We start from the raw sequence: 25,347 nt of genomic DNA on the forward strand, positions 1-25,347 counted from the left end.
CTTATTTTTCTAATTTGACAAATCTATCTAATCAAAATTGACTATAAAATGTTATTTCAATGATATTCACAGTGAATGTTTAAAATGAACAAGAAAACTGTTTATTTTACTCTCTTAAAGATTACAGTATTTATCTCTTATGAAACATATAGAATTATGAAAATTATGAGTATATTATGCATTAGGTCAATTCTCACTGGTACATACTGTTGGTTCTGATCAGGAATGCTGCAACTCGGTTTAATTGCAGTTGATCTGGGACTTTAATGCATGTGTTAACTAATGAATAAGTCTTAAACTGATAAACAATCTAAGGTACTGTATAAGTCAAACCTCTCCACTGCAGGGGTCCACATGGTATCCAACATAGAGTCGTGGAGCAATATAACATTGATACAGTCCAGTAGGTCCATGTCAAACAGTTGTCCACCTAATTTTTGCAAATTTTCTGTCTTTGTCACATATCCCTCCATGTGCCTCCCCTGCAAGGGCCTATTTTTTTGTTTTTTTTGGAAAGATACTATTGTACCAGCCTAAACCTCTTCCTCTGTCAACTTGGTCGATATACCTCACTGTTCTCTGTATGGAAAAAAATCCCTCTCAGGTCCTGCCTCTCCCTAAAGCTATTCCCCCAGTTTTGAACTCCCTTATTTTCGGGAAAAGACTTATCACCCACCTTATCTATGTCTCTCATAATTTTAAATACTTCTATATGGATGCCCCCCATTCTTCAATAGTCCAAGGAATAAAGACCTCAGCTGGCCAGCTTCCCCCAATAACTTAGATCCTCTATTCCTCACACCATCTACATAAATCTTTTCTGCACTCTTTCCAGTCTAACCATATCTTTCTTGTAATGATTAAAACTGTACACAGTGCTCCATGTGTGGCCTCACTAATGACTTGTATAACTGCAAAATAATGTCCTTACTCCCATACTCAGTGCTCTGACTGATGAAAGCCAGATTGCTAAATGCCTTTTTCACCACCATGTCTACCTATGATGCCACTTTGAATGAACTATGTGCTTTTTTTCCATGGTCTCTCTGTTCCATAGCACTCCCTAGTGCTGTGTCATTCATTGTATAAGTCATATGCTAGTTTGAATTTTCAAAGTACATTACCTAACACTTATCTATATTGAAACTCATTTGTTACTCTTCAAGCCACTTCCCTAACCAATAGGAGTCCCCTGTAATCTACAATAACTTTGTTCACTATCAATAACACCTGCTAATTTGTGTCATTGGAAATCTTACCGATCATGACTTGTGCATTCACATCCAAATACTTTATATAAATAACAAATACCAAGAATCACAACACAAATCCCTGCAGCATACTGCTAGTCATTGGTCTCTATTCTAAGAAGCAACGTTTAACCACCATCCTCTTCTGCCTACCTCCAAGCCAAGTTTGAATCCATCTCCCTGAATTTGATGAGACCTGACTACCCAGACCAACTTGGCATGCAAGACATTGTGGAGAGCCTTGTTAAAGTCCAAATAGACAACAGCAGCTTCCCTACATTCATCTACACTCTTAGTTAGCTCTTCAAAAGAACTGTAAAACATTTATCAAGCATGACTTACTTAATCAGCTGACCTGCTTAATCAGACTCTGTCCATCCAAATGCTGGTGTCCCTCAGGAATTCCCTCTAGTAACATTGTTGTCAGGCTGACTGGCCTGTAGTCTGGTGGTTTGTCCTTGCTACCCTTCTTAAACAAAGGAAAGACATTAACCACTTCCCAGTCATCAGGAACTTCACCAGTGGCAAAGAATGAAGCAAATATTTCTGTAAGAGCCTCTGCAATTTCTTCTCTAGCTTCCCACAAATTCTGAAGTAGCACTTGGTCAGGTCCTGGGGATTAGTTACCTCCTGTGCCTAATAAAGTGGCCACTGAGTGCATGTTTATGGTCTTCTGTGGCTGTAGTTCAATGTTAGACATATTGTGCATTTAGAGATGACACTGTTGTAACATGTGGTTATTTGAGTTACTGTCACCCTTCTCTCAGCTTGAACCCCAGTCTGGCCAATTCTTTCTAATTAAGCAATTTTCATCCATAAAACTGCCAGTCACTGGATGTATTTTTGTTTTTTTGCACCATTCTCTGTAAACTCTAGAGACTGTTGAGCATGAAAATCCCAGGTGATCAGCAGTTTCTGGGATACTCAAACCACTCCATCTAGCTTCAACAATCACTCTACAGTCAAAGTCACTTAAATCACATTACTTTCCTTCTGATGTTTGGTCTGAACATCAACATAACCTCTTGACTATGTATGTATGTATGTTTTCATACATTGAGCTGCTGCCACATGATTGACTGATTAGATATTTGCATTAGAGAGCAGGAGTAGAGGCGTACAAGTGCCCACTGTGTGTGTGTTGGGGAGATGTCTTATGTTTTTTTTCCAGTCTGACCTGCCACAAGATCAGGACTGCAGTTATAAGGTACAAGTGATGTTACTGTTACATATGATTTAACCCTTTTAATGAGTATTTTATTGCATTCTAACTTTTGTAACAATCATTGGTATTGTCTTCATTTCAATAACATTTCGATATCTCTGAAGGAAAGATGTTAAATTACTAAAAATGCCTCAAGAATTTTTACAATTGGCAAAGTTGCAGCTGAAACTTTAACTTGGGAATAAACTGTGGAGGTAATCAGATCAATTAGTTAATGGGAGGAGTTAGACGGAGACAAATGGAACAAGAAGAGGACAGATAGGGAATGAAAGCACTGACAAAAGAACATGAAAAGCTGTGAAACGTAGGTCTGATTTACCCCACATGATTGAATCCTGACTAGATAACCAAAAGTATTGTAGTATCACTGGCACTGATTTTAAGATCTGGGTGGAGGCATGCAACCTTCAGCCTATTGTTCATAAACATAATCAAAATCTGCCCATCTCATACACATGGAGCCATTTAGGAATACTTTGCTGCAAAACCTAAGCAAGTACTATGTATGATACATGAAGTATGCAATATGTTGTGTAATCCTATTTTAATGCATTATAGCAACATCAGCAGTTTTATTAACTTATATCTAACTTCTTTAAAAACTTCATGCTGAGCTACTGGCGAGAAATTCAATCACTCCAAAATAGGAACCTAGTGTATTCATACTCAGATATTCCTGAGGACAATGAATATATGACAGTAATCTTGATGAAAATATCCATGCATACTTTGAGTGCACAATGTTGTCTTTAATTTTTCATGAAGGGGTTGTGATTATTAGTGATTCAATTATAATTTCCTGCTGACTCATCCCTGGGCTAATTGATGTTAAAGCTTCAAACCTTTGGCGCCATTCTTTAGTTGGTACTAGCAAAATGTTAAAATATATTTTTGAGAGGTTCTAAAGGGGAGGGAGCGAGTATCCAGTTTTATGATTTAAATTTTGGCAACCTGGACACTGATTTGACATACAGAACCTATATTCTCTTCACATGAGACCCTTTAATGCAGAAATGAAGAGAAGGGGGCAGGAAATGGCTGCAGAAATCAGTTCCTGTTGTGAAACTTCACTTGGTTCCTGTTCCCATGGCAATTATTATGAAGGTGTTCAGCTACATTAGCAAGAACACAGACAGGGGCCAGAAACCAAGGGAGGAGGATTCATGTTGAGTTCTAGATTCTTATATGGAGCCTGAACCACCTGAGTTCAGCCCATCTCCATGCGAATTTGAGAAGCCTCCAAGCATACTTGTCCATTCATCTTAAAGCTCCCCACTCAAGCATGGGAAAACAAAGTCTCCTGACCAATGGGATCCATGGGAGGCTGGTCAAGAAGGTTCAGGTGCTTGGCATTCAAGGTGAGGTAGCATACTGGATTAGACATTGGCTTTGTGAGGAAGCCAGAGAGTGGTAGTAGCTGGTTGCTTCTCTGAATGGAGGCCTGCAACCAGTGGAGTGCCAGAGGGATCAGTGTTTGGTCCGTAGATGTTTGTCATCTTATCAACAATCTGGGTAATAATGTGGTTAACTGGATAGGCAGAATTGTGGATGACCCCAAGTCGGGGGGTGTAATGGACAGCGAGAAAGGCTATCATGGCTTGCGGTGGGATCTGGACCAACTGGAAAAATTGGCCGAAAAATGGCAGATGGAATTTAAAGCAGAGAAGTACAAAGTCCTACACTTCGGTAGGACCAACCAGGATAGGTCTTACACAGTGAATGGTAGGGCACTGAGAAGTGCAGTAGAATAATCAGATCTGGGAAACAGTTCCATAATTAATTCAAAGTGGTGTCACAGGTAGATAGGGTTGTAATGAAAGATTTTGGCACATTGACACTTTAAAAATTGAAGCACTGAGTACAGGAGATGAGATGTTATAATGAAATGGTATAAGACATTGTTGAGTCCTAATTTTGAATATCTTGTGCATTTTTGTTCACCTAACTGTAGGAAAGATATAAATAAGTTTGAAAGAGTACAGAAAAAAAATAAGGATTTTGCTGGATCTTCAGGAAAGATTGAATAAGTTAGGACTTCATTCCCTAGAAAATGGAATATTGAGGGGAGATTTGATAGAGGTATAGAAAATCATGAGGGTTATAGATAGGGTAAATGCCAGCAGGCTTTTTCCACTGAGGTTGGGTGGGACTACAACTAGAGATCATGGATTATCGGTGAAAGGTGAAATGTTTAAGGGGTACATAATGAAAAACTTCTTCACTCAAAGGGGTGTGAGAGTGCAGAGTGCAAATGGGGCATGTGAGCTCGATTTGAATATTTAAGAGAAGTTTGAATAGGTACATGGATGGGAGGGGTATGGAGGGCTATGGTCCGGGTGCAGCTCAATGGGACTAGGGCCTATTTCTGTGCTGTATATTTCTAAGACTCTATGACTAAAAGTTCCTTTTACTTATACAGACAGCACCAACAATCCCCATAATGCAGGCATTATGTGGCATCTTGGAAGAATGGCACAGATCAGCTATTCTATAAAATTTAGGACCATCAGAGTAACAGTGCCCTGATCCGATCCGGCAAAGCTGTGCCATTTGTTCACAGAAGAACAAAGTATGTCAGCAATGACTTAGAAAACCTCAGCATCCAGATAAACTGCTCTTTTGATACATACAGTAGAAATAGGAATGTGGTTCATGAGGAATTAGGTTTCAATATATTATGAACAACTTCCCCTCCTTTCTCAGGGTGTTTGGAAACAGCTTTTTTTTAACACTATTGCTATATGTAGCTCCAGTTTGAGTAGCATACCCTGCAATATCATTAAAAAAATAATGACCATGGCAGGGGTAATAACCAGAGAGTTGGCAATGCACCTCACCCAAACAGTATATAAACTCGTAGCATTCTCATGACTCACCAGAAAGGCTCTAGGCAACCCTGAAGCAATTGTGAAATCAATGCCAAGAACTTGAATTGCATTCCTGTGTACTTTTAAGGGCAATGTGACTGAATATCAATGTTTTTAATCAGCAAACCCAAAAAAGCCATCTGCAAGATTCACACATTTTCAGTTGCAGTAACTGCCAGCATATGTCATATATGTTCCATATAGGATGCAAGTGAGCAATTCCATTCATTATGCAACACTGTTTAGAGATTTGGTAACAGAAATTGCATCCTTTTTCTTGGTCGTTCATGCAGAACTTCTTAACGAAACACTCCATTCACTGCAACTGCATGAGTTAAAGAGCTACTCACCCACTTTACACCTGGATGGCAAAAACTTGAAAAACGTAACAATTTTAGAGATATGTGGAACTGGAGAGGATTATGGAAACAGACTGCATATTTGACTCTGAAAACAAACCAGATAAAGCAGTCTTGCCTGTGAGAATGATAAAAATTGGACCCCTGAATGACATTTGCTGGGGCACCTAGAAAACAAAATATTTTTTCAACGGCATGAGAAGGTATTTTGTAAGGCCATGGTCTAAATAAGAGTTAAATTAGTTTTATGTTATCCTAAAATCTGTACTCAAGTTCAAAATCAATATACTTGGTTTAAATAGTATCAAAACAAAAAGATAAAAACAAATTGTAAGAACAAAGAAGGGACTAGCTGTGTTTAAGCATGTATAAAAATAAAAAATTGCAGTTATACCTATATAACTTTAAAGATTGGCATACAGATATACCTCAACATGAGCATCCTTTTCCCTAAGATTAAATTTCAATTATGCCATAATGTGTTTGCAGATTAATATCGAGTTTCAACTTCCAATTATTTTCCTTTAAGTTTTAATTCTATTATTTCTCCATAACTCTTTTAAAACATACCTGCACAGCTATTATTTTCTGAGCATTCTCAAGAGAGAAAGCCTGGAACGTTGCCAGCTCTGCTTGACTATAAAGGCCTCGTTGTCTGGAGTAGTCCACTAGTGCTTTGTGCATCCTGGTTTGTAGTGCAGAGAGCTGATGGGATTAAAAAAAAGTCAGAGTAGGAGGGGAAATTAATGGCAGTGTTCAAAAAGAATGATGGAGAGAATACAGAAAGCAGTCAATAGCCCATTTTGTACTGTACAGGCCTGACAGGAATTTTACAGTCTCTTGATTTTTCAGCCCACTCATGTGCATTCAATAGAATCCAGTCACATCTGGCTGCTAGGATGGGGGGTTAATTTTCTCTAAATGCTTCAGCAGTTTTGTTCTAGTTGAGGCGAAACACTGACTGCAAAGCTGATGAGTTAAACACTTCTGTTTCACTCTGTTCCATAAAGGCGACTAAAGGATTTATTTTACCCTTTTGTTCAAAAGCACTGAGCTTTTATGCTATTCAAGCTGCATAAATTGGCCCCACCTAAACTTTAATATGCACAGTTAAAATATATTGATAGACATGTTAGCTGTTTTTTATTCCTGTAAGGCTTATCATGGCCTAGCAACATGTGCTTTAGTGCATGACAAAACTAAAGAGCATTAAGCAGTCATCAGCTGCTTCAGGAGAACAACAACAGAAAAGAAATTTCTAGAAAAGCACATCATCCGTCTACCTTGCAATGATAATAAAAGAATAAAATTCAACTGTCCATTTTCAATCACAGAGAATAATACTTCACATAACCTTTTATATCTCTGCATAAATTAGAGGTATGAAGACATATGATATAATATAAAATATATGTGACTTAGTTGGCTCCTAATTAGGGTTAAATCATTTTTATGGAATTGGAAAAAAATATTTTGATTGAACCACATACAGTAAGTAGAAAACAAGTTTTAATATTAGATATACATTTATTAAAGTAAAAGTCTATTTTGTAGGAATATTCCTTAAGGTTAATTGATTTATGTTATCACATTATATTCGATCAGATTGATGTAAGGCATGCAAAGCATTCAACAGTGAAAATTGAGAAAAATGAGTAAGCATGACATATAAATCCTATGATAGAAAACAATAAACAACAGACAAATTAAAGATGATATGTTCAGAATTTTAGCAGAAAACAGTTACTGAGTCTCAGAAAATGAAAATGCAATGAATATGGTATTATTTTGTTTCTATATAATTGTTTGGGATTTTGAAATATTAGAATGACGCTTGAAATAAACAAGTTTAATTTCAATATTATGGTACCGTTTCTGTGTGACTGAGCAGTCTACGGATACGGCAAAGATGGCCAATATATCACAGTGTTTATAACTTACAAATGCACCAGGACGCACTGCAAGAGTATGGCAGAGGCAGCTAATTTCACATTTTTTTGTACAAGCACATGAATCGCCAAGGCTATGGATTAAGTGCTGGTTCATGGGCATTTGATGGTCAAGAAATACTAAAGGACCTGATTCTGTGCTACATGATTATGAACCTGTCCCTCTATGACAGGGGTTCCCAACCAAGGGTCCATGGACCCTTTTCTTTATGGTATTTGTCCATGGCATAAAAAAGGTTGGGACCCCTTGCTCTATGACACTATTTTGCAAGATTGAATGGCACAGTTCCACACAAGTATGATCAGGAGGTGTACAGGAGTAAGATAGATAATTTGGCTGAGTTGTGTCACAGTAACAATCTTGAACGCAACATCAGTGACACTAAGGAATTGATGGTGGACTTTAGGAAGGGGAAATTGAGTGAACACACACCTGTCCTCGTGAATAGATCAAAAGTGGAAAGAGTGATCAGTTTCAAGTTCCTGGGTGTCAACATCTCTGAGAATTTACCCTGGGCCCAACATATTGATGCAATTACAATGAAGCCATGACCATAAGTTTGAGAAAACCGGTCTGTCACCAAAGCACCTTGCAAATTTCTACAGATGTACCACAGAGAGCTTTCAAACTGGTTCTATCAGCACCTGGTATGGAGGAGCCACCACACAGGATCAGAAAAAGCTGCAGAAATTGTAACCTCAGCCACCTCCATCATGGAGGTGGAGCCTGTCCAGCATCCAGGACACCATCAAAAGGTGATACCTAAAAATGGTGACATCCATCATTAAGGACCCCCATCACCCAGAATATGCCCTCTTCTCATTGCTACCATCAAGGAGGAAGTACAGGAGCCTGAAGACATACACTCAATGTTTCAGGAACAACTACTTCTTCTCTGCCATAAGATTTCTGAACAGACAATGAACCCATCAACATTACCTCAGCATTTTCTTTTCTTCTTTTGCACTACTTATTCAATTTAATTTATATATTTCTTAGTGTAATTTATAGTTTTTATTATTATGTATTGTAATGCATTGCTGCTGCAAAACGACATATGCTGGTGATATTAAACCTGATTCTGATGTTGATGCTGAATGGAATGTAATTGGAACTCAACAAATAAAATAATCTCAAAATTTGTGAGCAAAGCAGGTATTCAAAAATATGCTAAGTATTTTAAAGTTAGATTGAAAAGCATGATCATAAGGTATTTAGGTCATTATTTATTTTTAGTTTTTATGAATATTAGATGGAACCTTAATCAGATAAGAATGATTTTGTAATTTTATATTTTCAGCAAATTAATCAGTGTTACGATGTTCTAGCTGTTTGAAGGACATTAATATTTCTTTTAGTCATACCTACTTCGCAACAATGGGAGCTTCTTTAGGTTGAGGTTTGATCTTATCTGAGGTATTAGGTATAAGGCAAAGTCCTACACAGTTCCAGAGCTGCACACTCCTCCACTCTTCCTGGTCAGGTTGACCTGCCTGATACCCAGCTCTTGAAGAGAACTTCAACAGCTGCCAAAAGGATGCCGATTTAAAATGCACTGCTTCTATTTCAAAGAACAAGCTTACTTATATGATTCCAATGCACTGCCAATGTTATCCATGCTGTAATTTAGAATTACATGGTGTTCAATGTTTTGGGTAACCGGCACTATTTGTGTAGGCATGTATTGTACTTCATAAACAGCAGATGATTTATGGCTGTATGACAGCAGAAACCTACCAAAAGAACAGAAAAAGAGGGGCTGCATAGTTTTCTTATGATATACTGGAGGCACTGGTGAAGAGATTTATACGAAGCAGGGGTCCTCAACCTGGGGTTCACATACTCCTTATATAATAGCATTGGTCCATGGCGTAAAAAAGGCTTGGAACACCTGATCCAGAGAGAATCAGAAAGCCCTCTCATGACATTGATTTTAGGCATTGGAACTAGATAATTGTTGCACTCAAAACCAGACTCACACTCCGAAAGCATGTCACTAATATGCACTGTCAATGACCTTACATGCGTGATCAAGGTCAGTGAATGCAATTTCGAGGGTCATGTTCACCTACTGCATCACTAGCTCTAGCCATTGTTCAGAACTGCCAGCAATATCAATCAATCAGGACTTACCTAGTGTTCATATGCTCCAGCACACGCTCAAACACTTAACTTTGCTGCAAGCTTCACACCCATGTCTCAAAGCGGAAACATACTGCAATCTATTTAGACATGGCAAGCACTTTATCTAAAGACTTTGAAAAACAAATACAAATGATAAGATGATGTTGATGAGTGATGACTGTTTGCATGCACCTCTGATGGGAATCATCAAAAATTCCCCACTTAGGACTACTACAGATGAAATCCAATCACAGCCACGGGTACTTCAATAAGCAATATTATTTTAAGACTTTAAAAAATGTATCAATCTTCAAACTCTATTGACCCTGGACAGCAGCCTTAAGTTGCGACTGCAGTTCCCCTTTTAGAAAATTGAAGCAGGAAAGGCGTGCTGGACTATAGGTACAATTGAAACACAGAGGCCTTAGACCCCTCACTCCCAACTATCCATCTGGCAAATGTACAGTTTCTGAAAAATAAAATTGAAGACCTTCGAGCAAGCTTGCACTACCAGAGAGACATCAGATACTGCTGTGTATTTGGCTTCATGGAAACATAGCTCACCTCCGCCATTTCAGACACAGCGCTTCAGTCTGATGGCTTTACCATTCTCTGCAAAAACAGGTCAGTTGAGTTTTTAAAGATGGGGCAGGGGGAAATATACTTCACTATTAAATCAGCATGGTGCACAGATGTGTGGTTCCATCTCAGTCCTGCTCACCTGACCTAAAACATTGAATAGTCAAGAGTAGTTGATTATACCTGCTGAGGGAATTGTCCACCATCATCCTGGTAGCAGTGTATATACCACCTGAAGCCAACATCAGGAAGGCACTTGAGGAGCTGAGCACCATGATCAGCAATCACAAAACACTGCACCCTATCATTGTGGGGGACTTCAACCAGGCCAGCTTGAAGAAGTCTCTGAACAACTGAACAACTGTCACCAACATATCACCCATAGAACCAGAGGACACAGCATACTGGACCACTCATACCACCAACAAGAATGCCTACCATGCCAACCCAGGCCTGTACTTTAGAAAGTCCAATCACCTGGCTGTACTTCTACACCTGGCATATAGGGTAGACTGAAGACTGAAGGTCCAGTGGTAAAGACCAAGAAGTTATGGTCAAGGAAGGCAGAGGAGCACTTATAGGACTGCTTTGAGTCAGTGGACAGGATGATATTCAGGGATTCATCTTCAGATCTAAGTGAATACCCATTGTTATCATTGACGTCATCAAGACCTATGGGTTGAGAGTGTGTCTTTAAGAACATACCAGATATACCCAAACCAAAAGCCGTGGATGAATCAAGAGATTTGTAGTCTGCTGAGGGTTAGATCTGTGGTATTCAAGACTGGTGATCCAAAAATTTACAATACGTTCAGTTTTGAACTATGGAAGGCTATTTTATGAGTGAAACATTGATTGAAATTAGAGACTGAATTGAATGCATGTCAGCTCTAGCTGGGTTTGTAGACTATGACATCCTACAAGGCAAAACCTAACAATATGAATGGCTGTAATGCTTCACTCCCAGAAGAGCTAAGTGTCTTTTATACAAGCTTTGAAAGAGAGAATAAAGCTACACCTGTATGAATCCCTGCAGCATCTGATGACCCTGTAATCTTTGTCTTGGAAATTGATGTCAGAATATCTTTCATGCGGATGAACCCTGGCAAAGCATTAGGGCCTGATAGTGTACCTAGTAGGACACTGAAAATCTGTGACAACCAACTGGCTTAAGTGTTCATGGACATCTTCAATTTCCCAATGCTACAGTTGGAGGTTTCTACCTGTTTTAGAAGGGTGGCATTCACACAGGTGCCCAAGAAGAGCATGGTGAGCTGCTTTAAAAACTACTGGCCAGTTGCACTCACATCCACTATGATGAATTGCTTTGAGAAGCTAGTTATGGTAGAATCAACTCCTGCCTATGCAAAGATCCGAACCTGCTGCAATTTGCCTATCTCCACAACAGGTCTACAGCGGATGCAATCTCATTTATTCTCCATTCAGCTTTGCTTCACCCAGATAGTAGCAATATCTACAGCAGGCTGCTTGAGTGCAGCTCAGTGCTCAACACCATCATGCTCCTAGTAGAAATCAATAAGCTCCAAAACCTGACCTCTGTACCTCTCTCTGCAACCGGATCCTTGACTTCCTCACTAGGAGACCACAGTATGTGTGGAATTAACATCTCCTCCTCGTTAACAATCAACCCTGGTGTATCTTAAGGATGCATGCTTAGCCCACTGCTCTACTCTCTCTACATCCATGAAAAGATTGTGTGGCATGACACAGTTCAAACATAACTTATAAATTTGATGATGACACAACTATTTTTGCCAGAATTTCAGATGGTGAAGATATATCAGCTGACTGAGAGATGTCAAAACAAACCTTGAACTTAATGTTAGTAAGACCACGGAATTGACTGTGGACTTCAGAAAGGGAAGGTTGAGAGAACACACACCAGTCCTCATCGAGGGATCAACATTGGAAAGGATGAGCAGTTGCAGGTTCCTGGGTTCATCTCAGAAGATCTAATGCAAATACAAAGAAGGCATGCCTGTGGCTATACTTCATTAGGAGTTTGAGGAAACTTGGAATATCACCTATGAATCTTCCAAATTTCTACAAATGTACCGTGGACAGCATTCTAACTGGTTGCATCACTGTCTGGTATGGAGGAGCCATTGCACAAGATTGGCAAGGACTGCAAGAAGTTGCAAACTCAGCCAGCTCCGCCTTGGGTACTAGCATCCCCAACATTGATGCCTTAAAGGTAGCATCTATCATTGCGGGTCCACATTACCCAGGACATGCCCTTTTCCTCATTGCTACCATCAAGGAGTTACCTGAAGGCACAACATTTTATGAGTAGTTTCTTTCCCACCACTATCAAATTTCTGAATGGATGATGAATCCATGTACATGGCTTCACTATATTTGCTCTGTCTTTGCAGTACTTATTTAACTTAATTATATATATTTTATTGTGTATTGTAATGTACTATTGCCCCAAAGCAACGTATTTCAAGACGCATGCCAGTGATATTAAAACAACACACACTCACACAAAATGCTGGTGGAACACAGCAGGCCAGGCAGCATCTATAAGTAGAAGCACTGTTGACATTTCCAGCTGAGACCCTTCATCAGGACTAACTGAAAGGATTTCCACCAGCATTTTGTGTGTGTTGTTTGAATTTCCAGCATCTGCAGATGTCCTCGTGTTTGCCCAGTGATGTTAAACCTCATTCTGATTCTGAAACACACATGGTCATCAGCAAACAAAGAAAGTAGCATCTGACTGAAAGCACAAAAATACTCATGTGAAGGAGATAGACAATAGACAATAGGTGCAGAAGTAGACCATTCGGCCCCTCGAGTCTGCACTGCCATTCTGAGATCATGGCTGATCATTCACTATCAATACCCAGTCCCTGCCTTGTCCCCATATCCCTTGATTCCCCTATCCATCAGATATCTATCCAGCTCCTTCTTGAAAGCATCCAGAGAATTGGCCTCCACCGTCTTCCGAGGCAGTGCATTCACAACACTCTGGGAGAAGAAACTCTTCCTCTACTCTGTTTTAAATAACTGACCTCTTATTCTCAATCCATGCCCTCTGGTACTGGACTCTCCCAACATCTGGAACATATTTCCTGCCTCAATCCTATCAAATCCTTTAATTATCTTAAACGTTTCAATCAGATCCCCTCTCAATCTCCTCAATTCCAGCGTGTACAAGCCCAATCTCTCCAATCTCTCTGCGTAAGACAGCCCTGCCATCCCAGGAATCAACCTAGTGAATCTACGCTGCACTTCCTCAATTGCCAGAATGTCCTTCCTTAAACCTGGAGACCAAAACTGTACACAATATTCCAGGTGTGGTCTCACCAGGGCCCTGTACAAATGCAAAAGAACATCCTTGCTCTTGTATTCAATTCCCCTTGTAACAAAGGCCAACATTCCATTTGCCCTCTTCACTGCCTGTTGCACTTGCTCATTCACCTTCATTGACTGGTGAACTAGGACTCCTAGGTCTCTTTGCATTTCTCCCTTACCTAACTCGACACCGTTCAGACAATACTCTGCCCTCTTGTTCCTGCTTCCAAAGTGGATAACTTTGTGAACAAAGTGGATAGCACAACTATAAGTGCAGTGTAAATTAGTAAAACCAATGTCAATAAAAAAATTGAATTTGGAGATTCAGTATCTTCATATTTAATCCTCATATCCCATTTCAGCAACATCCAAAGATCTCTAGTGATATACAAGCTGCAGATAGTACAAGCATTGCTCTTCATCTCCCCCTAACCTTGCAAAATGATTGTGCATTTAATCTTTAAGACAGCCTTGAACTGTGATCAGGCAGGGAGTGGTAAAAGAACACCATCATTTAGTTCACACTTGCTATCAGGATCTCTTTTGGTGAGATTAATTATCTTAAGATTTAATAATGAAAATGAATTCCATACTCTCAGATAAATTCTCAGCAAATGGTGATGAAGATAGTTGGATCTGGTACTTCACACTAAAGTATAGATGACTGGACTCTAACGACCTCAACATTGTGCTAAATGTGATTAGATCATCTTAAGTGTTTCCAATAATCCACATTGACTTCATTTTTGATGCTATTTTCAGCCCAATATTTCCATTCTGTGCAAGGTAATTTACACTTTTGGAAACCAGCTCCTTTGTCAATATGATGTTATCTACAACAAGGGGCCCTGCATGATAATATTATTGGCAGGTCCCCATTACATTGCTAACAACTGAGAGTAGGCCAATAGAAAGGTAATTGCTGAGTTTGGGCTTTTGAGTAATTTTACTGTTTTGAAGGAAACCAATAATATAGATTAGCAAAGACACAGCCAATTTTGGAGCAAAGATACAGTTGGAACCTAGAGCCTTTGTGACCAAAAGTGATGGCATTTATTGCACTAAATCAGAGATAATATTTGAAAGTTGGGAAGTACAGTCTTTTCCTGCACTACTAAAGTATTGCCTCCCTGTGGCTTGATAAAGGAACAGAATATTTCATTCTTTGCACTGAGAGTTCAGTCTTTCATCCAGTTAACCAAGCCATCCGCTTACCACAATTCTTCCCCACTCTCCAATTAATAGGGAGTGAACATAATTGATTTAATTATTACCGAGAACAAAGAGCAAACTGCTGGAGGAACTCAATGGGTTAGGCAGCAACATGGAGGGAAAAGAATTATTGACACTTTGGGTCAAGATCCTGAGAGTGGAAAGCCAATATAAAGAGATAAGGGTTACAAGTCACCCTCTTTTGACCTGCAGTCCTAATGACACACTCTCTCCCTTCCGGCTTACCCCTCTCTTCTCTGAGCTCACCACCCTCACTACCTCACACATCTGAGTCCATTATCATTGAGGTTGGATCTCTCCAAGCATCGAGCCAATTTGGTGAGATGGAGATGGCTTTGTACGGGATGGCCCAGGCGTATCGGGAAGCCAAGATCCCAGCCCTTGTTCACGGCACTATCCAGTGCTTGGACAATGTAAATGTCAGCCCAGATAGACTGGAAGCCCGAGTGTTGGGTACAGAGGCAATGGTCGTACTAATTTTGCTCCTCTCCCATGAATATTCATTCTTTCTCAGCAGCGCCAAGGCTGTGAATGATCGGGCTGATTTACATTTCTACCCTGCTGGTGTGAAAACTGAGAACAACGGCTTGGCTTGGGCCTACTCTGGCTGCTCCAGGAGTAGTTCTGGGACTCAGTCTGGTTCGGGATGCTGTTGGCTTGCTTCTATTATTTGCACTATGTGTTTTTTTTTCCTCTCTCTTACTTTTTCCTCAACTCTCTCTATACCCATGACTGTGTGTCCAGGCATAGCTCAAACACTATCTAGTGATTTGCTGATGATATAACCATTGTTGGTAGAATCTCAGATGGAGACAAGAGGGCGTACGGGGTGAGATATACCAACTAGTGGAGTGGTGTTGCAGCAACAACCTTGCATTCAATGTCAGTAAGATGGAAGAGTTGTTTGTGGACTTCAGAAATGATAAGACAAAGGAACACATACCAATCCTCATAGAGGTATCAGAAGTGAAGAGAGTGAGCAGTTTCAAGTTCCTGGGTGCCAAGGTGTTTGAGGACCTAACCCGGTCCCAACATAGTGATGCAGCTATAAAGAAGGCAAGACAGCGACTATACTTCATCAGGAGTTTGAAGGGATTTGGTATGTCAACAAAAACACTTGAAAACTTCTATAGATGTACCATGGAGAGCATTCTGACAGGCTGCATCACTGTCTGGTGTGGCGGAGCTACAGCACAGTACTAAAAGAAGCTGTAGAGGTTAGTAAATTTAGTCGGCTCCATCTTGGATACTAGCCTACAAAGTACCCACAACATTTTTAAGGAGCGGTATTTCAAAAAGGTAGCATCCATTATTAAGGACTCCCAGCACTCATGGCATACCCTTTTCTCACTGTTACCATCTGGTAGGAGGTACAGAAGCCTGAAGGCACACACTCGGTGATTCAGAAACAGCTTCTTCCCCTCTGTCTTCCGATTCCTAAATGGACATTGAACCCTTGGACACTACCTCACATTTGTTTAATATATATTATTTCTGTTTCTGCACGATTTAAATCTATTCAATCTATATATTTTGTAGTTGATTTACTTATTTATTTTTTTCTTTTATATTATGCATTGAATTGAACTGCTGCTGCTAAGTTAACAAATTTCATGACACGTGCTGGTGATAATAAACCTGATTCTGATTTCTCTGCACAGTGGTTTGGGGTATTTTTTTAAAATTGAGTCATTTGGTTTCTTGCTTTGTGGCTACCTATAAGCAGACAAATTTCAAGGTGTATAATTTATACATTATTTGTTAATAAATAGGCTTTGAATCTTTGAACCTTTTCCCTCTTTGATCGTATGCCTGAACCCAGCTCCAGCCTCTATTGATCCTTCACCATCTCCACGAACACTCCCTCTTTGATGCTGAGTTGTCAGTCTTTATCATCCTCCATCTCCCATCAAAAAGGATTTAAACCCTTCTTCTCTTACTGAAAAATACATTCAGTTTCCTACCACTCATGTATTCAGCAGAACTTGTTCTTACCCTAAACAATTTCTCCTCTGATTCCTCTCGCTTCTTACAAATCAAAGTTGTAGTAATGGACACCAATATGGCCTCTTATATGCTTGTCATTTTGTTGTCTAAGTGCATTTGCGGCCTCTTATATTTGCATTGTTCTATTTCCTAGAATTAATCCTTTGGCTCAGTCCCTTGATCATTTACAAACTGGCCCTTGGTATCATAATCCTAAAAAATAATATCAGGTTCCATATTTATGTTGATGACCCTAAACATTACCCAACATGAAGTTCTGTTGTTAGGTTGCCTGTCAGGTAACACTGGACAACAAAGATTTTGCATCCTGAATACTTTTGGGTGTATCTTACAGTGTTTGGGCTGCTCATCATGAAAATCAACATGAACTTTTCCTATCACACACTCTCCACACTATCCTTTTAAAATCACCAATATTTGTTATTTTATTTCCTAATTCAAGACAATTAAAATATGGCCCTCAATGTAAGCTGAAAAATTTCTATCTTCTATAGGCATGCCTAGGTAGGGTGGATGCTGCACGGCAGGGCAGGTTTTCAAAAACTTATATATTTCCATGAAGGATTCGATATATGAGATAGATTTTTGCAAATATAGCTGATGCTAAGATTAAGGTAGGCATTTTTATTGGTCTACAAATCAAACAGGTCATCAATAGCAGGCAATTCAAAGAACTTCTTGTGGGATTAGAAAAAAATCACATGGAAGGCATTCAAGGATGTTGTTGAAAATTTTCTTAGCACCAAACTACATGCAGCTGGTTGACAACATGCTCTAAGCGTACAAAACCATGAAGTGCAACATGTCATTAAAGGTCCATTTTCTGCATTCCCATTTAGACTTCTTCCCTGCAAATCTTGGTGCTGTCAGTGATGAGCATAGTGAAAGGTTTCACCAGGACATTGCAGTCATGGAGAAATGGTATCAGGGCATGCTGGCTGATTATTGTTGGACACTTAAGTGAGAAGTCTCAGACACTGAGTACAAATAAAAATCATCAACAAAATATTTTTAACTTAGTTGTCAGTAAAGTGTCAACACCGTTATGGAATTAAATGCATTATATTTAATGGAACTTAACTTATTGTTTCTCCAAATTCCTACATGATACAAGTAATCTGAAGTTATATTTGTATTCAGCTTCAAGCAGTCTATCATTAACAAAATAAAATTCTGAGGAAGTAATACTTTTGAAAAAAAATTGTTGTCCAGTGTAATTAGTCTTAGGCTTCCAAAAATGAACCCCATATCCATTACTAATTCCATATATTGATGAGTTATTCCATCTCTCTTGAAAAAAAAGCTTGCAGGTGCTGCAAATCTAAAATAATAACAGAAAATACTAATAAGTTAGGCCACATCTGTGGAAAGAGAAAAAGAGCTCTTTGAAATGAAAGATTATTTCAATTTATTTGTAAATAATACAGCCTGATGTGCTGTTTGCAGCATATTTTGCCTAAATTATTTTCCTTACTTTTGAGCGAAAGTACCATCTTCATATATTCTTCATCATAGATGAATACTATTTCAATTTTCTATCTACACCCTGCCTTAACCTCTGACATTAAAATATTTTCTGTGCTTTTTTATATGCAAGTCTGCCTATTGGGTTTATCTTATGGTTGATCTATAATCCTCTAGCTTTCACAGTTTTATGATTTTCCAAAACCCTCATGCCATATGACAACTTGCATCATCCCTGTTATTAGAGGTCAAAGTAATCCCAAGTTCAGCAACAATTTAAAAACTGTCAGCCCTGTCCATGTTTTCACCATTATTTGTGCCCGTACTCAACACCTGCTCAAAATTTTCAGAATTCTTCCATCATTATCATTTTGCACATATCCCATTTTTTCAACATGGACACTTCAGCTGCTAGTCTGTTGGAGTCATCTATTGTATCCGGTGCTTCTTCTGCTGCAGACTGTAAATAGCAAGACATTGTGATTACCTATTTCAATTCAACTCCTCATTCCCATTCTGACATGTCCATCCATGGCCTCCTCAACTGCCGCAATGTAGCTAAACTCAGGTTGAAGGAGCATCATCTCATATTCTTTCTTGATAGCCTCCTACCTGATGGCACGCACATTGATTTCTCCAGTGTCCTGTAATCACACACTCCTCCCCCTTCTCTCTATTTCCATTCGCCATTCTGGTTTGCCTCTCCCACCCTTTTTTCTTGTCACCTGCCCAGTACCTTCCTCTGGTATGCCTGTGCCTTCCCTTTCCATTCTGGCAATTGAGGAAGTGCAGCGTAGATTAGGAAGGACATTCTGGCAATTGAGGAAGTGCAGCGTAGATTCACTAGGTTGATTCCTGGGATGGCAGGGCTGTCTTACGCAGAGAGATTGGAGAAATTGGGCTTGTACACGCTGGAATTGAGGAGATTGAGAGGGGATCTGATTGAAATGTTTAAGATAATTAAAAGATTTGATAGGATTGAGGCAGGAAATATGTTCCAGATGTTGGGAGAGTCCAGTACCAGAGGGCATGGATTGAGAATAAGAGGTCAGTTATTTAAAACAGAGTTGAGGAAGAGCTTCTTCTCCCAGAGAGTTGTGGAGGTGTGGAATGCACTGCCTCGGAAGATGGTGGAGGCCAATTCTCTGGATGCTTTCAAGAAGGAGCTGGATAGATATCTGATGGATAGGGGAATCAAGGGATATGAGGACAAGGCAGGGACTGGGTATTGATAGTGAATGATCAGCCATGATCTCAGAATGGCGGTGCAGACTCGAGGGGCCGAATGGTCTACTTCTGCACCTATTGTCTATTGTCTATTGTCTTTCCTCCATGACCACTGTTCTCTCCTATTAGATTACTTCTTGTTCAGCTCTTTATTTCTACACCCATCACCTCCTAGCTTCTTGCCTCACCCACTGACTTTCCACTCACCTGATCTCACCTATGACCTGCCAGCTTGCATTCCTTCCCCTCCTCATCTTATTATTCTGGCTTCTGCCCCCTTACTTTCCAGTCCTGTTGAAGGGTCAAAATGTTGACTGTTTTTTTCCCTCCATAGATGCTGCCTGATTTGCTGAGCTCCTCCAGCATTTTGACTGTGCTGCTCAAATTTTCCTGTATCTGCAGAATCTCATGTTCATAAGGCATGAACTAAAACTCTATTCCTAAGCCCGTCCATTTTGTCAAAATCTTTCTCAACTTCATGACACTTCTTAGAACTTATATGGTACAAATTAAGAATATTAATTGTTTCTCCACAGATGTTGTCTGATCTGCTGAGTATTATCAGCATTTTGCACTAATTTCTCTATGATTACTCTTTATTTTGTTGTTAAGGGAGATTAGATGTTGTTCTTATTCCTATGGGGGGGGGTGCATTTGATTGGTAGAGAAGAAATGTCTAGATGCAGCCAAACCTAAAGAAAGCCTTTTTTTCTAGAGGGAGCAAGTACTGTAAGCACTGCTACTGGAAGCCTTCTTTTCATATTCATAAAAGCATAAAAGATTTTAAGTATTAAAGCTATACATAATGGAGAAATAAAATTTGGCATTAGATTATTTATTATTTTCCATTCCTCTATTGCATTATTTATCTTTGTAACTTACAATTTTTTATGCCTTGCACTGTACTGCTGCTGCAAAACAACAAACTTAATGACATATGTCAGTGATAATAAACTCAACTCTGATAATGCAGTCTGTTGAGTCTTTTATGCATTTGCATTATAATACCATTAATGGTAATCTTTGCTCACCTGTAGCAAAATGAATTTCCCTGATGATAGAAATAATCGGACTGGCTAACAACAGCATGGCTTATTACAGTGTAACTATATACTGTGCTAATTAATTACCACCAGTTAGTAAAACAAAATCTATGGTTCAAGATTAGAAAATCCTTTTCAATATTAACAGATTATACCAATCTTATGTAAATAAATGAAAAAAATTGTACATGTAAATTAGCTTAGCCACAAAAGGCATTCCATTCAAAACATGAAACTCTTAGGATTTATCTTTACGAAAATGTCAATTGAAAATGTCGGTATACCTACTGTGCTAAAAGAGAAAGCTCATTAATGAATTATGTTAATTAGACATAATTTATTATGGAAGTTAGATCAATTAAATAATACTTTTCATTTTATTTCAAAAATGATACTATATCTTCACAAAATTTGGAGGGTATTTTCAACTTATTTTACAGAATAATACTTAAATATTCCAATTATAGCCAATTTACATATGTAGATTACAGACAATCTTTCACGATGTTTCCAATAATTTAAATAATACCGTTGCTGGGTTGCATAATAGGACAACATTCAGTCATATCAATGCAAAACTCATTGGGAATTTACTGGAACAGCAAAACCACATTTATTCAGTAAGAAATTGCCCATTATAATTTGCTTCTTTATATATTTTATTACAATAAAGGACAATTAAAGTTACTTTACTTAAATTTATACAGTTACTTGTAACATACAGTGTTTACTGTTTTTTTTAAAGGCAGCTAAAATATAAAGTTTAGATCAACCAAACTTGAAACACAAAGTAATCAGGCCATGACTGGAAGAGTTATCTGAAGATTAAATAGCACAGGCACTGCTTGTAAATTTAAACATTTAAGTACAAATATTTTCTTTGGCTTTTTCTTTTGCATTATCTTTTACATTTTTAACTAAAGTAAAGTTTCTATGGCTTTAGGAAATCTGCATGTTAAGGAAGGGATGTTTTGGTTTGGTAATATAGCTAATGAGTCTAAAAATATTCAGTATAATAATTCTGTCAAAGCCCCCACAGTCTTTTCAATGAGCAGACTCCTGCAGGATTCCAATGGGGAGCCAAGTAATGAGCTTTCAGTATTCGCTCCCACATCGTCCAAGCGAAATATGCTTGGGCTTCCATGGTTCCACATCATTAGTAACATGAAACAAAGACACATGCTTGACTTTAACAAGCAAGTGAAGCAACTGACTTATTAGCCTGTTATGTACATAAACTTAATTTAAATGTGACAAAAGAGTTTTTGAACAAAAAAATTATAAATTTTTATATAAATTAATAAAATCAGTGCCTTAAGATTTAAGGAGAAAAATGGAAGAATAAGGCCTCTTAGAGTTCAGCTAAGGTGGACTACCACTGTAAAAGGAGCTGGCGTAATAACAACAGAAACAATTGAGAAATTACATTTATCTCCATTAATTACATACACTTATGCAATTACATTCGAACAATATTATATACAGACAACAAGATTTAAACACCTGGCTGATTTGGGTTGGTCTCTCTCTGTTGAGGCCACACATAATAAGACTACTGATGATTTCAAGTGCCATACCATCGTTTGTTGCAATACTATAATGAGGCCACATAAGGAAAAAAGACTGTCTATCAATATTTGAGAAGTACATTTGAATTCTTTTTTTCCCTTCTCAGCAGAGTTACTTTTTTTTAAACTTTTCCAGGATTGGGTTACTGAGGTTATGGCATATCCCAGTGAGGTATAACCATAGCAAAATTAAGATGAAAAGTATTCAGCCTCCATGTTCAGGAAAATGGATAAACAGATACAAATTGAGAAAGGATTAAAGACTATGAATTTGTCAGCACTGGGAAAGCTGTGTTAAAACAGCTTTTAATGGTGGTGCAGTTGGCTATTGGGGGGAATCTTAGGCAAAGCTTCCTAGCAGGTAAAGTTATGACCTTAAAACATCAAACAAAACAGAACATGTTCTCCATATTTTTGTGTTGCCAAAGGTTTTTCCTTGGTTGTTTTTGATATTTTGAAGATCCTGGAGGAAATTGAGTTATAGGGAAACACAAGTAGTAAGGAAAAGGCAAGTGTAAGGGTGTACAATTAAGCAAAAACCATAAAACATAGGAGCAGAATTAGGCCATTCAGCACATCGAGTCCCCTCCTGGATCTCATTCAACCACATACACCTGACTTCTCACCCTGTCCCCGATGCCCTGACCAATCAGGGATCCATCAACTTCTGCTTTATATATACCCACAAGCTCCACCACAGTATGTGGCACAGCATTCCACAGATTCACCACTCTTTGACTAAAAAAAATCCTCCTTACTTCTGTTCTAAAAGGTCACCCCTCAATTTGGAGGCTGTGCCCTCTAGTTCTGAATACCCCCCAACAGAGGGAACATCCTTGCGACATCCACCTTATCTAGTCCTTTCAACATTTGGTAGGAATCATTAATGGAGAAAAAAGTAAGGATGTCAGTGGAAGGATGCACTAAGCATCAAATTTTAAATAATGACCAAATAAGATCAAGTGCAGTTAGAAATCGATCAAGTTGATGGTGGTGGGTTCAAGTATGTGATCAGGTGATAGGTTGACAGGGATAGATAATCTAACAGGATTGCGCAAAAGGGACAATGCTTTCAGTAAACCTACAACAGTAGATTCCTGAAAGTAATGGGAGCTGCAGCTAACAGCAAAGGCTAAGTGAAGACCTATACATCAAGATTATTTATTAGATTAAACCTGCTTTGAACTCCATGCCAACTTCCTTTCTGGACTTCTTTTGGCCCATGATACACTTCCTAACAGACTTGGGTAGACAGCATCACTGCTGCCTCGCCTCGACATCAGGTTAACAGTGAAACCAAGAACCAATATTTAAGGCAAAATACCAACCTATTCCTGTGAGAGTCTGAGTCAACAGTTGAATAATAAAAAAAACTGGGACAAGTGGAAGCATAGTAGGATGAAACAGTAAGTGATTGCCTCATTTTAATTTGTGACCCCACAAATATTCCTCTCCAATTTTCTGAAGGAATTAATATCATCACCCAATTATTTGTTAATTAGATTTGAAGTTTTTGCCTCAACTGGTTCACACAATAAACACTCTATATGAGGATGTATTTTCTGAAAGATGCAATTTCTGTTGATTAATTTTCACTCCCTCCCTTCAAATGCCATGGGTAAGGTAAGGGGTATCACCCCCAAGGAAGATCTGAATGCAAATGTCAGTCATAGATTCAATGTGAATGGTTTTTCAACTTGCAAGATGAGTACTTATTTGTTTGTAAAGCAACTTGGCCGGCTGGTAGCACAGTGACATCAGCGCCGGACTCCAGAACAGAGGTTCCCGGGTTCGAATTTGGTCGGGCCATCCCTGAGTACACTTTCCATCCGTGCCAGATTGAGTGTTGAGATCACAACTTGAACTCGTAAAATAAAAAGAAAACTACTGCGAAATGTCTGTGTGAGGAGTGGGCGCGCCACACAGTCTTTCATTCGGCACCTTGTAAGGCATGAAAATGGCTGACTCTGGCCTCTCAGGCCTGAGTCATCATCATCAAAGTAACTTGGTAGGTCCCGAGGTATTGAAAAGAGTGACTGAATGACAAATAACCATGGTGAGAAATGTCATCAGCAGGGCAACAAGAAAAAGGAAAGAATCCATGTGGGAAACAGTTTAGTCACTTGAATGTTACATAACTTATAACATGAATAAGATTGCTGGATGGTTAAAATTAAGGAAACTACCTAATTACAAGAGCAGAAAGAGCATACTTCTGAGAAATAAATCAGACTCTCCTTTCTGGTCTGGCCTCATTGTGCCACTGACTTGTGATAGTACGGTTGATATTGAAATGCCCTCAGAAGAGGATGAAAAAGCACTTTACTGCATCATAACCATTATCCTAACACAGAAGAATGGATAAAACCAGATAGAACACCTGGGCAATTTGGTTAATAAGGATATCCCTGTTGACTTGACCAGAGCCGCCCCATACACATATCTGGACTGCACCTTAATTAGGAGAGATGTCCAAGATACCATGAAGAAAGATTGTGATATAGTTGTACTCACAGAAACACAGCTTATAGACAATGTGCCGAAATTCCACATGATAAGCTGTGGGTACATATATGTGGAAGAGCATGGAGTCATCAATATTGACTCCAGACCCCATAAAAGCTCATTGCTATGTGTCAAATATTGGCAAGGCAGACAAAAGAAATATCTCACCATATTCAGAAACACTTGGTAGAGGCATTGGAAGTAGCAAAGATGCAAGACACATTCTGGATGGGGAATGCATTTTTCTTCACCAGGAGTTGTATGGTGGTTCTCCCACTGACCTTTGTTGTTAAGTAGTGAAGGGTGCAGTTGACAGTCTGCAGTAGGTAGTGAATCAATCAATGAAAGAAATAACCTTAACCTTGATTTTACCAAGGTTAGTCTACTACTGTCTATTGCAGCACTGGTAGGACTGATGCCAAGAAACCGCTGCAAATATTGGATGTAGCAAAGACTATGGGATGAAATATCTCAGCATAAATCCACACTCAACAATTAGCTGTGCATCTATTGCAGTACGTTTACAACACTCATTCCTACCAGGCAATGTGGGAATTGACCAGGTAGGTCCAGTTCACAAGAAGCAGGAGAAATCCAATCCAGCTAATTTCCTCCTAAATAACCT

General features: G+C 38.9%; 1 protein-coding gene across 15 annotated transcripts in view; it reads right to left on the reverse strand.

Annotated features, from left to right (window-relative positions):
- LOC132399618 (coiled-coil domain-containing protein 178) overlaps positions 1-25,347 on the reverse strand; it is a 310,549-nt gene that overhangs the window by 53,576 nt on the left and 231,626 nt on the right. For 8 of the 15 annotated variants that reach the window (XR_009514029.1, XM_059980177.1, XM_059980267.1 and 5 more), the window contains one exon: positions 6,272-6,406. The exons of 2 other annotated variants lie outside the window; for them this stretch is intronic. Coding sequence is in view for 11 of the 13 variants with exons in the window: in XM_059980177.1 (XP_059836160.1) it covers positions 6,272-6,406 (135 nt within the window). In the remaining 2 variants the exon portion in view is untranslated. Of the gene's footprint in view, positions 1-5,801; positions 5,869-6,270; positions 6,407-25,347 lie in introns of those variants that run through there. 5 more of the 15 variants (XM_059980198.1, XM_059980207.1, XM_059980216.1 and 2 more) reach the window with 3 other exon arrangements.

Source organism: Hypanus sabinus, chromosome 1 (genome assembly GCF_030144855.1).
Source record: "Hypanus sabinus isolate sHypSab1 chromosome 1, sHypSab1.hap1, whole genome shotgun sequence".
NCBI lineage: Eukaryota > Metazoa > Chordata > Chondrichthyes > Myliobatiformes > Dasyatidae > Hypanus > Hypanus sabinus.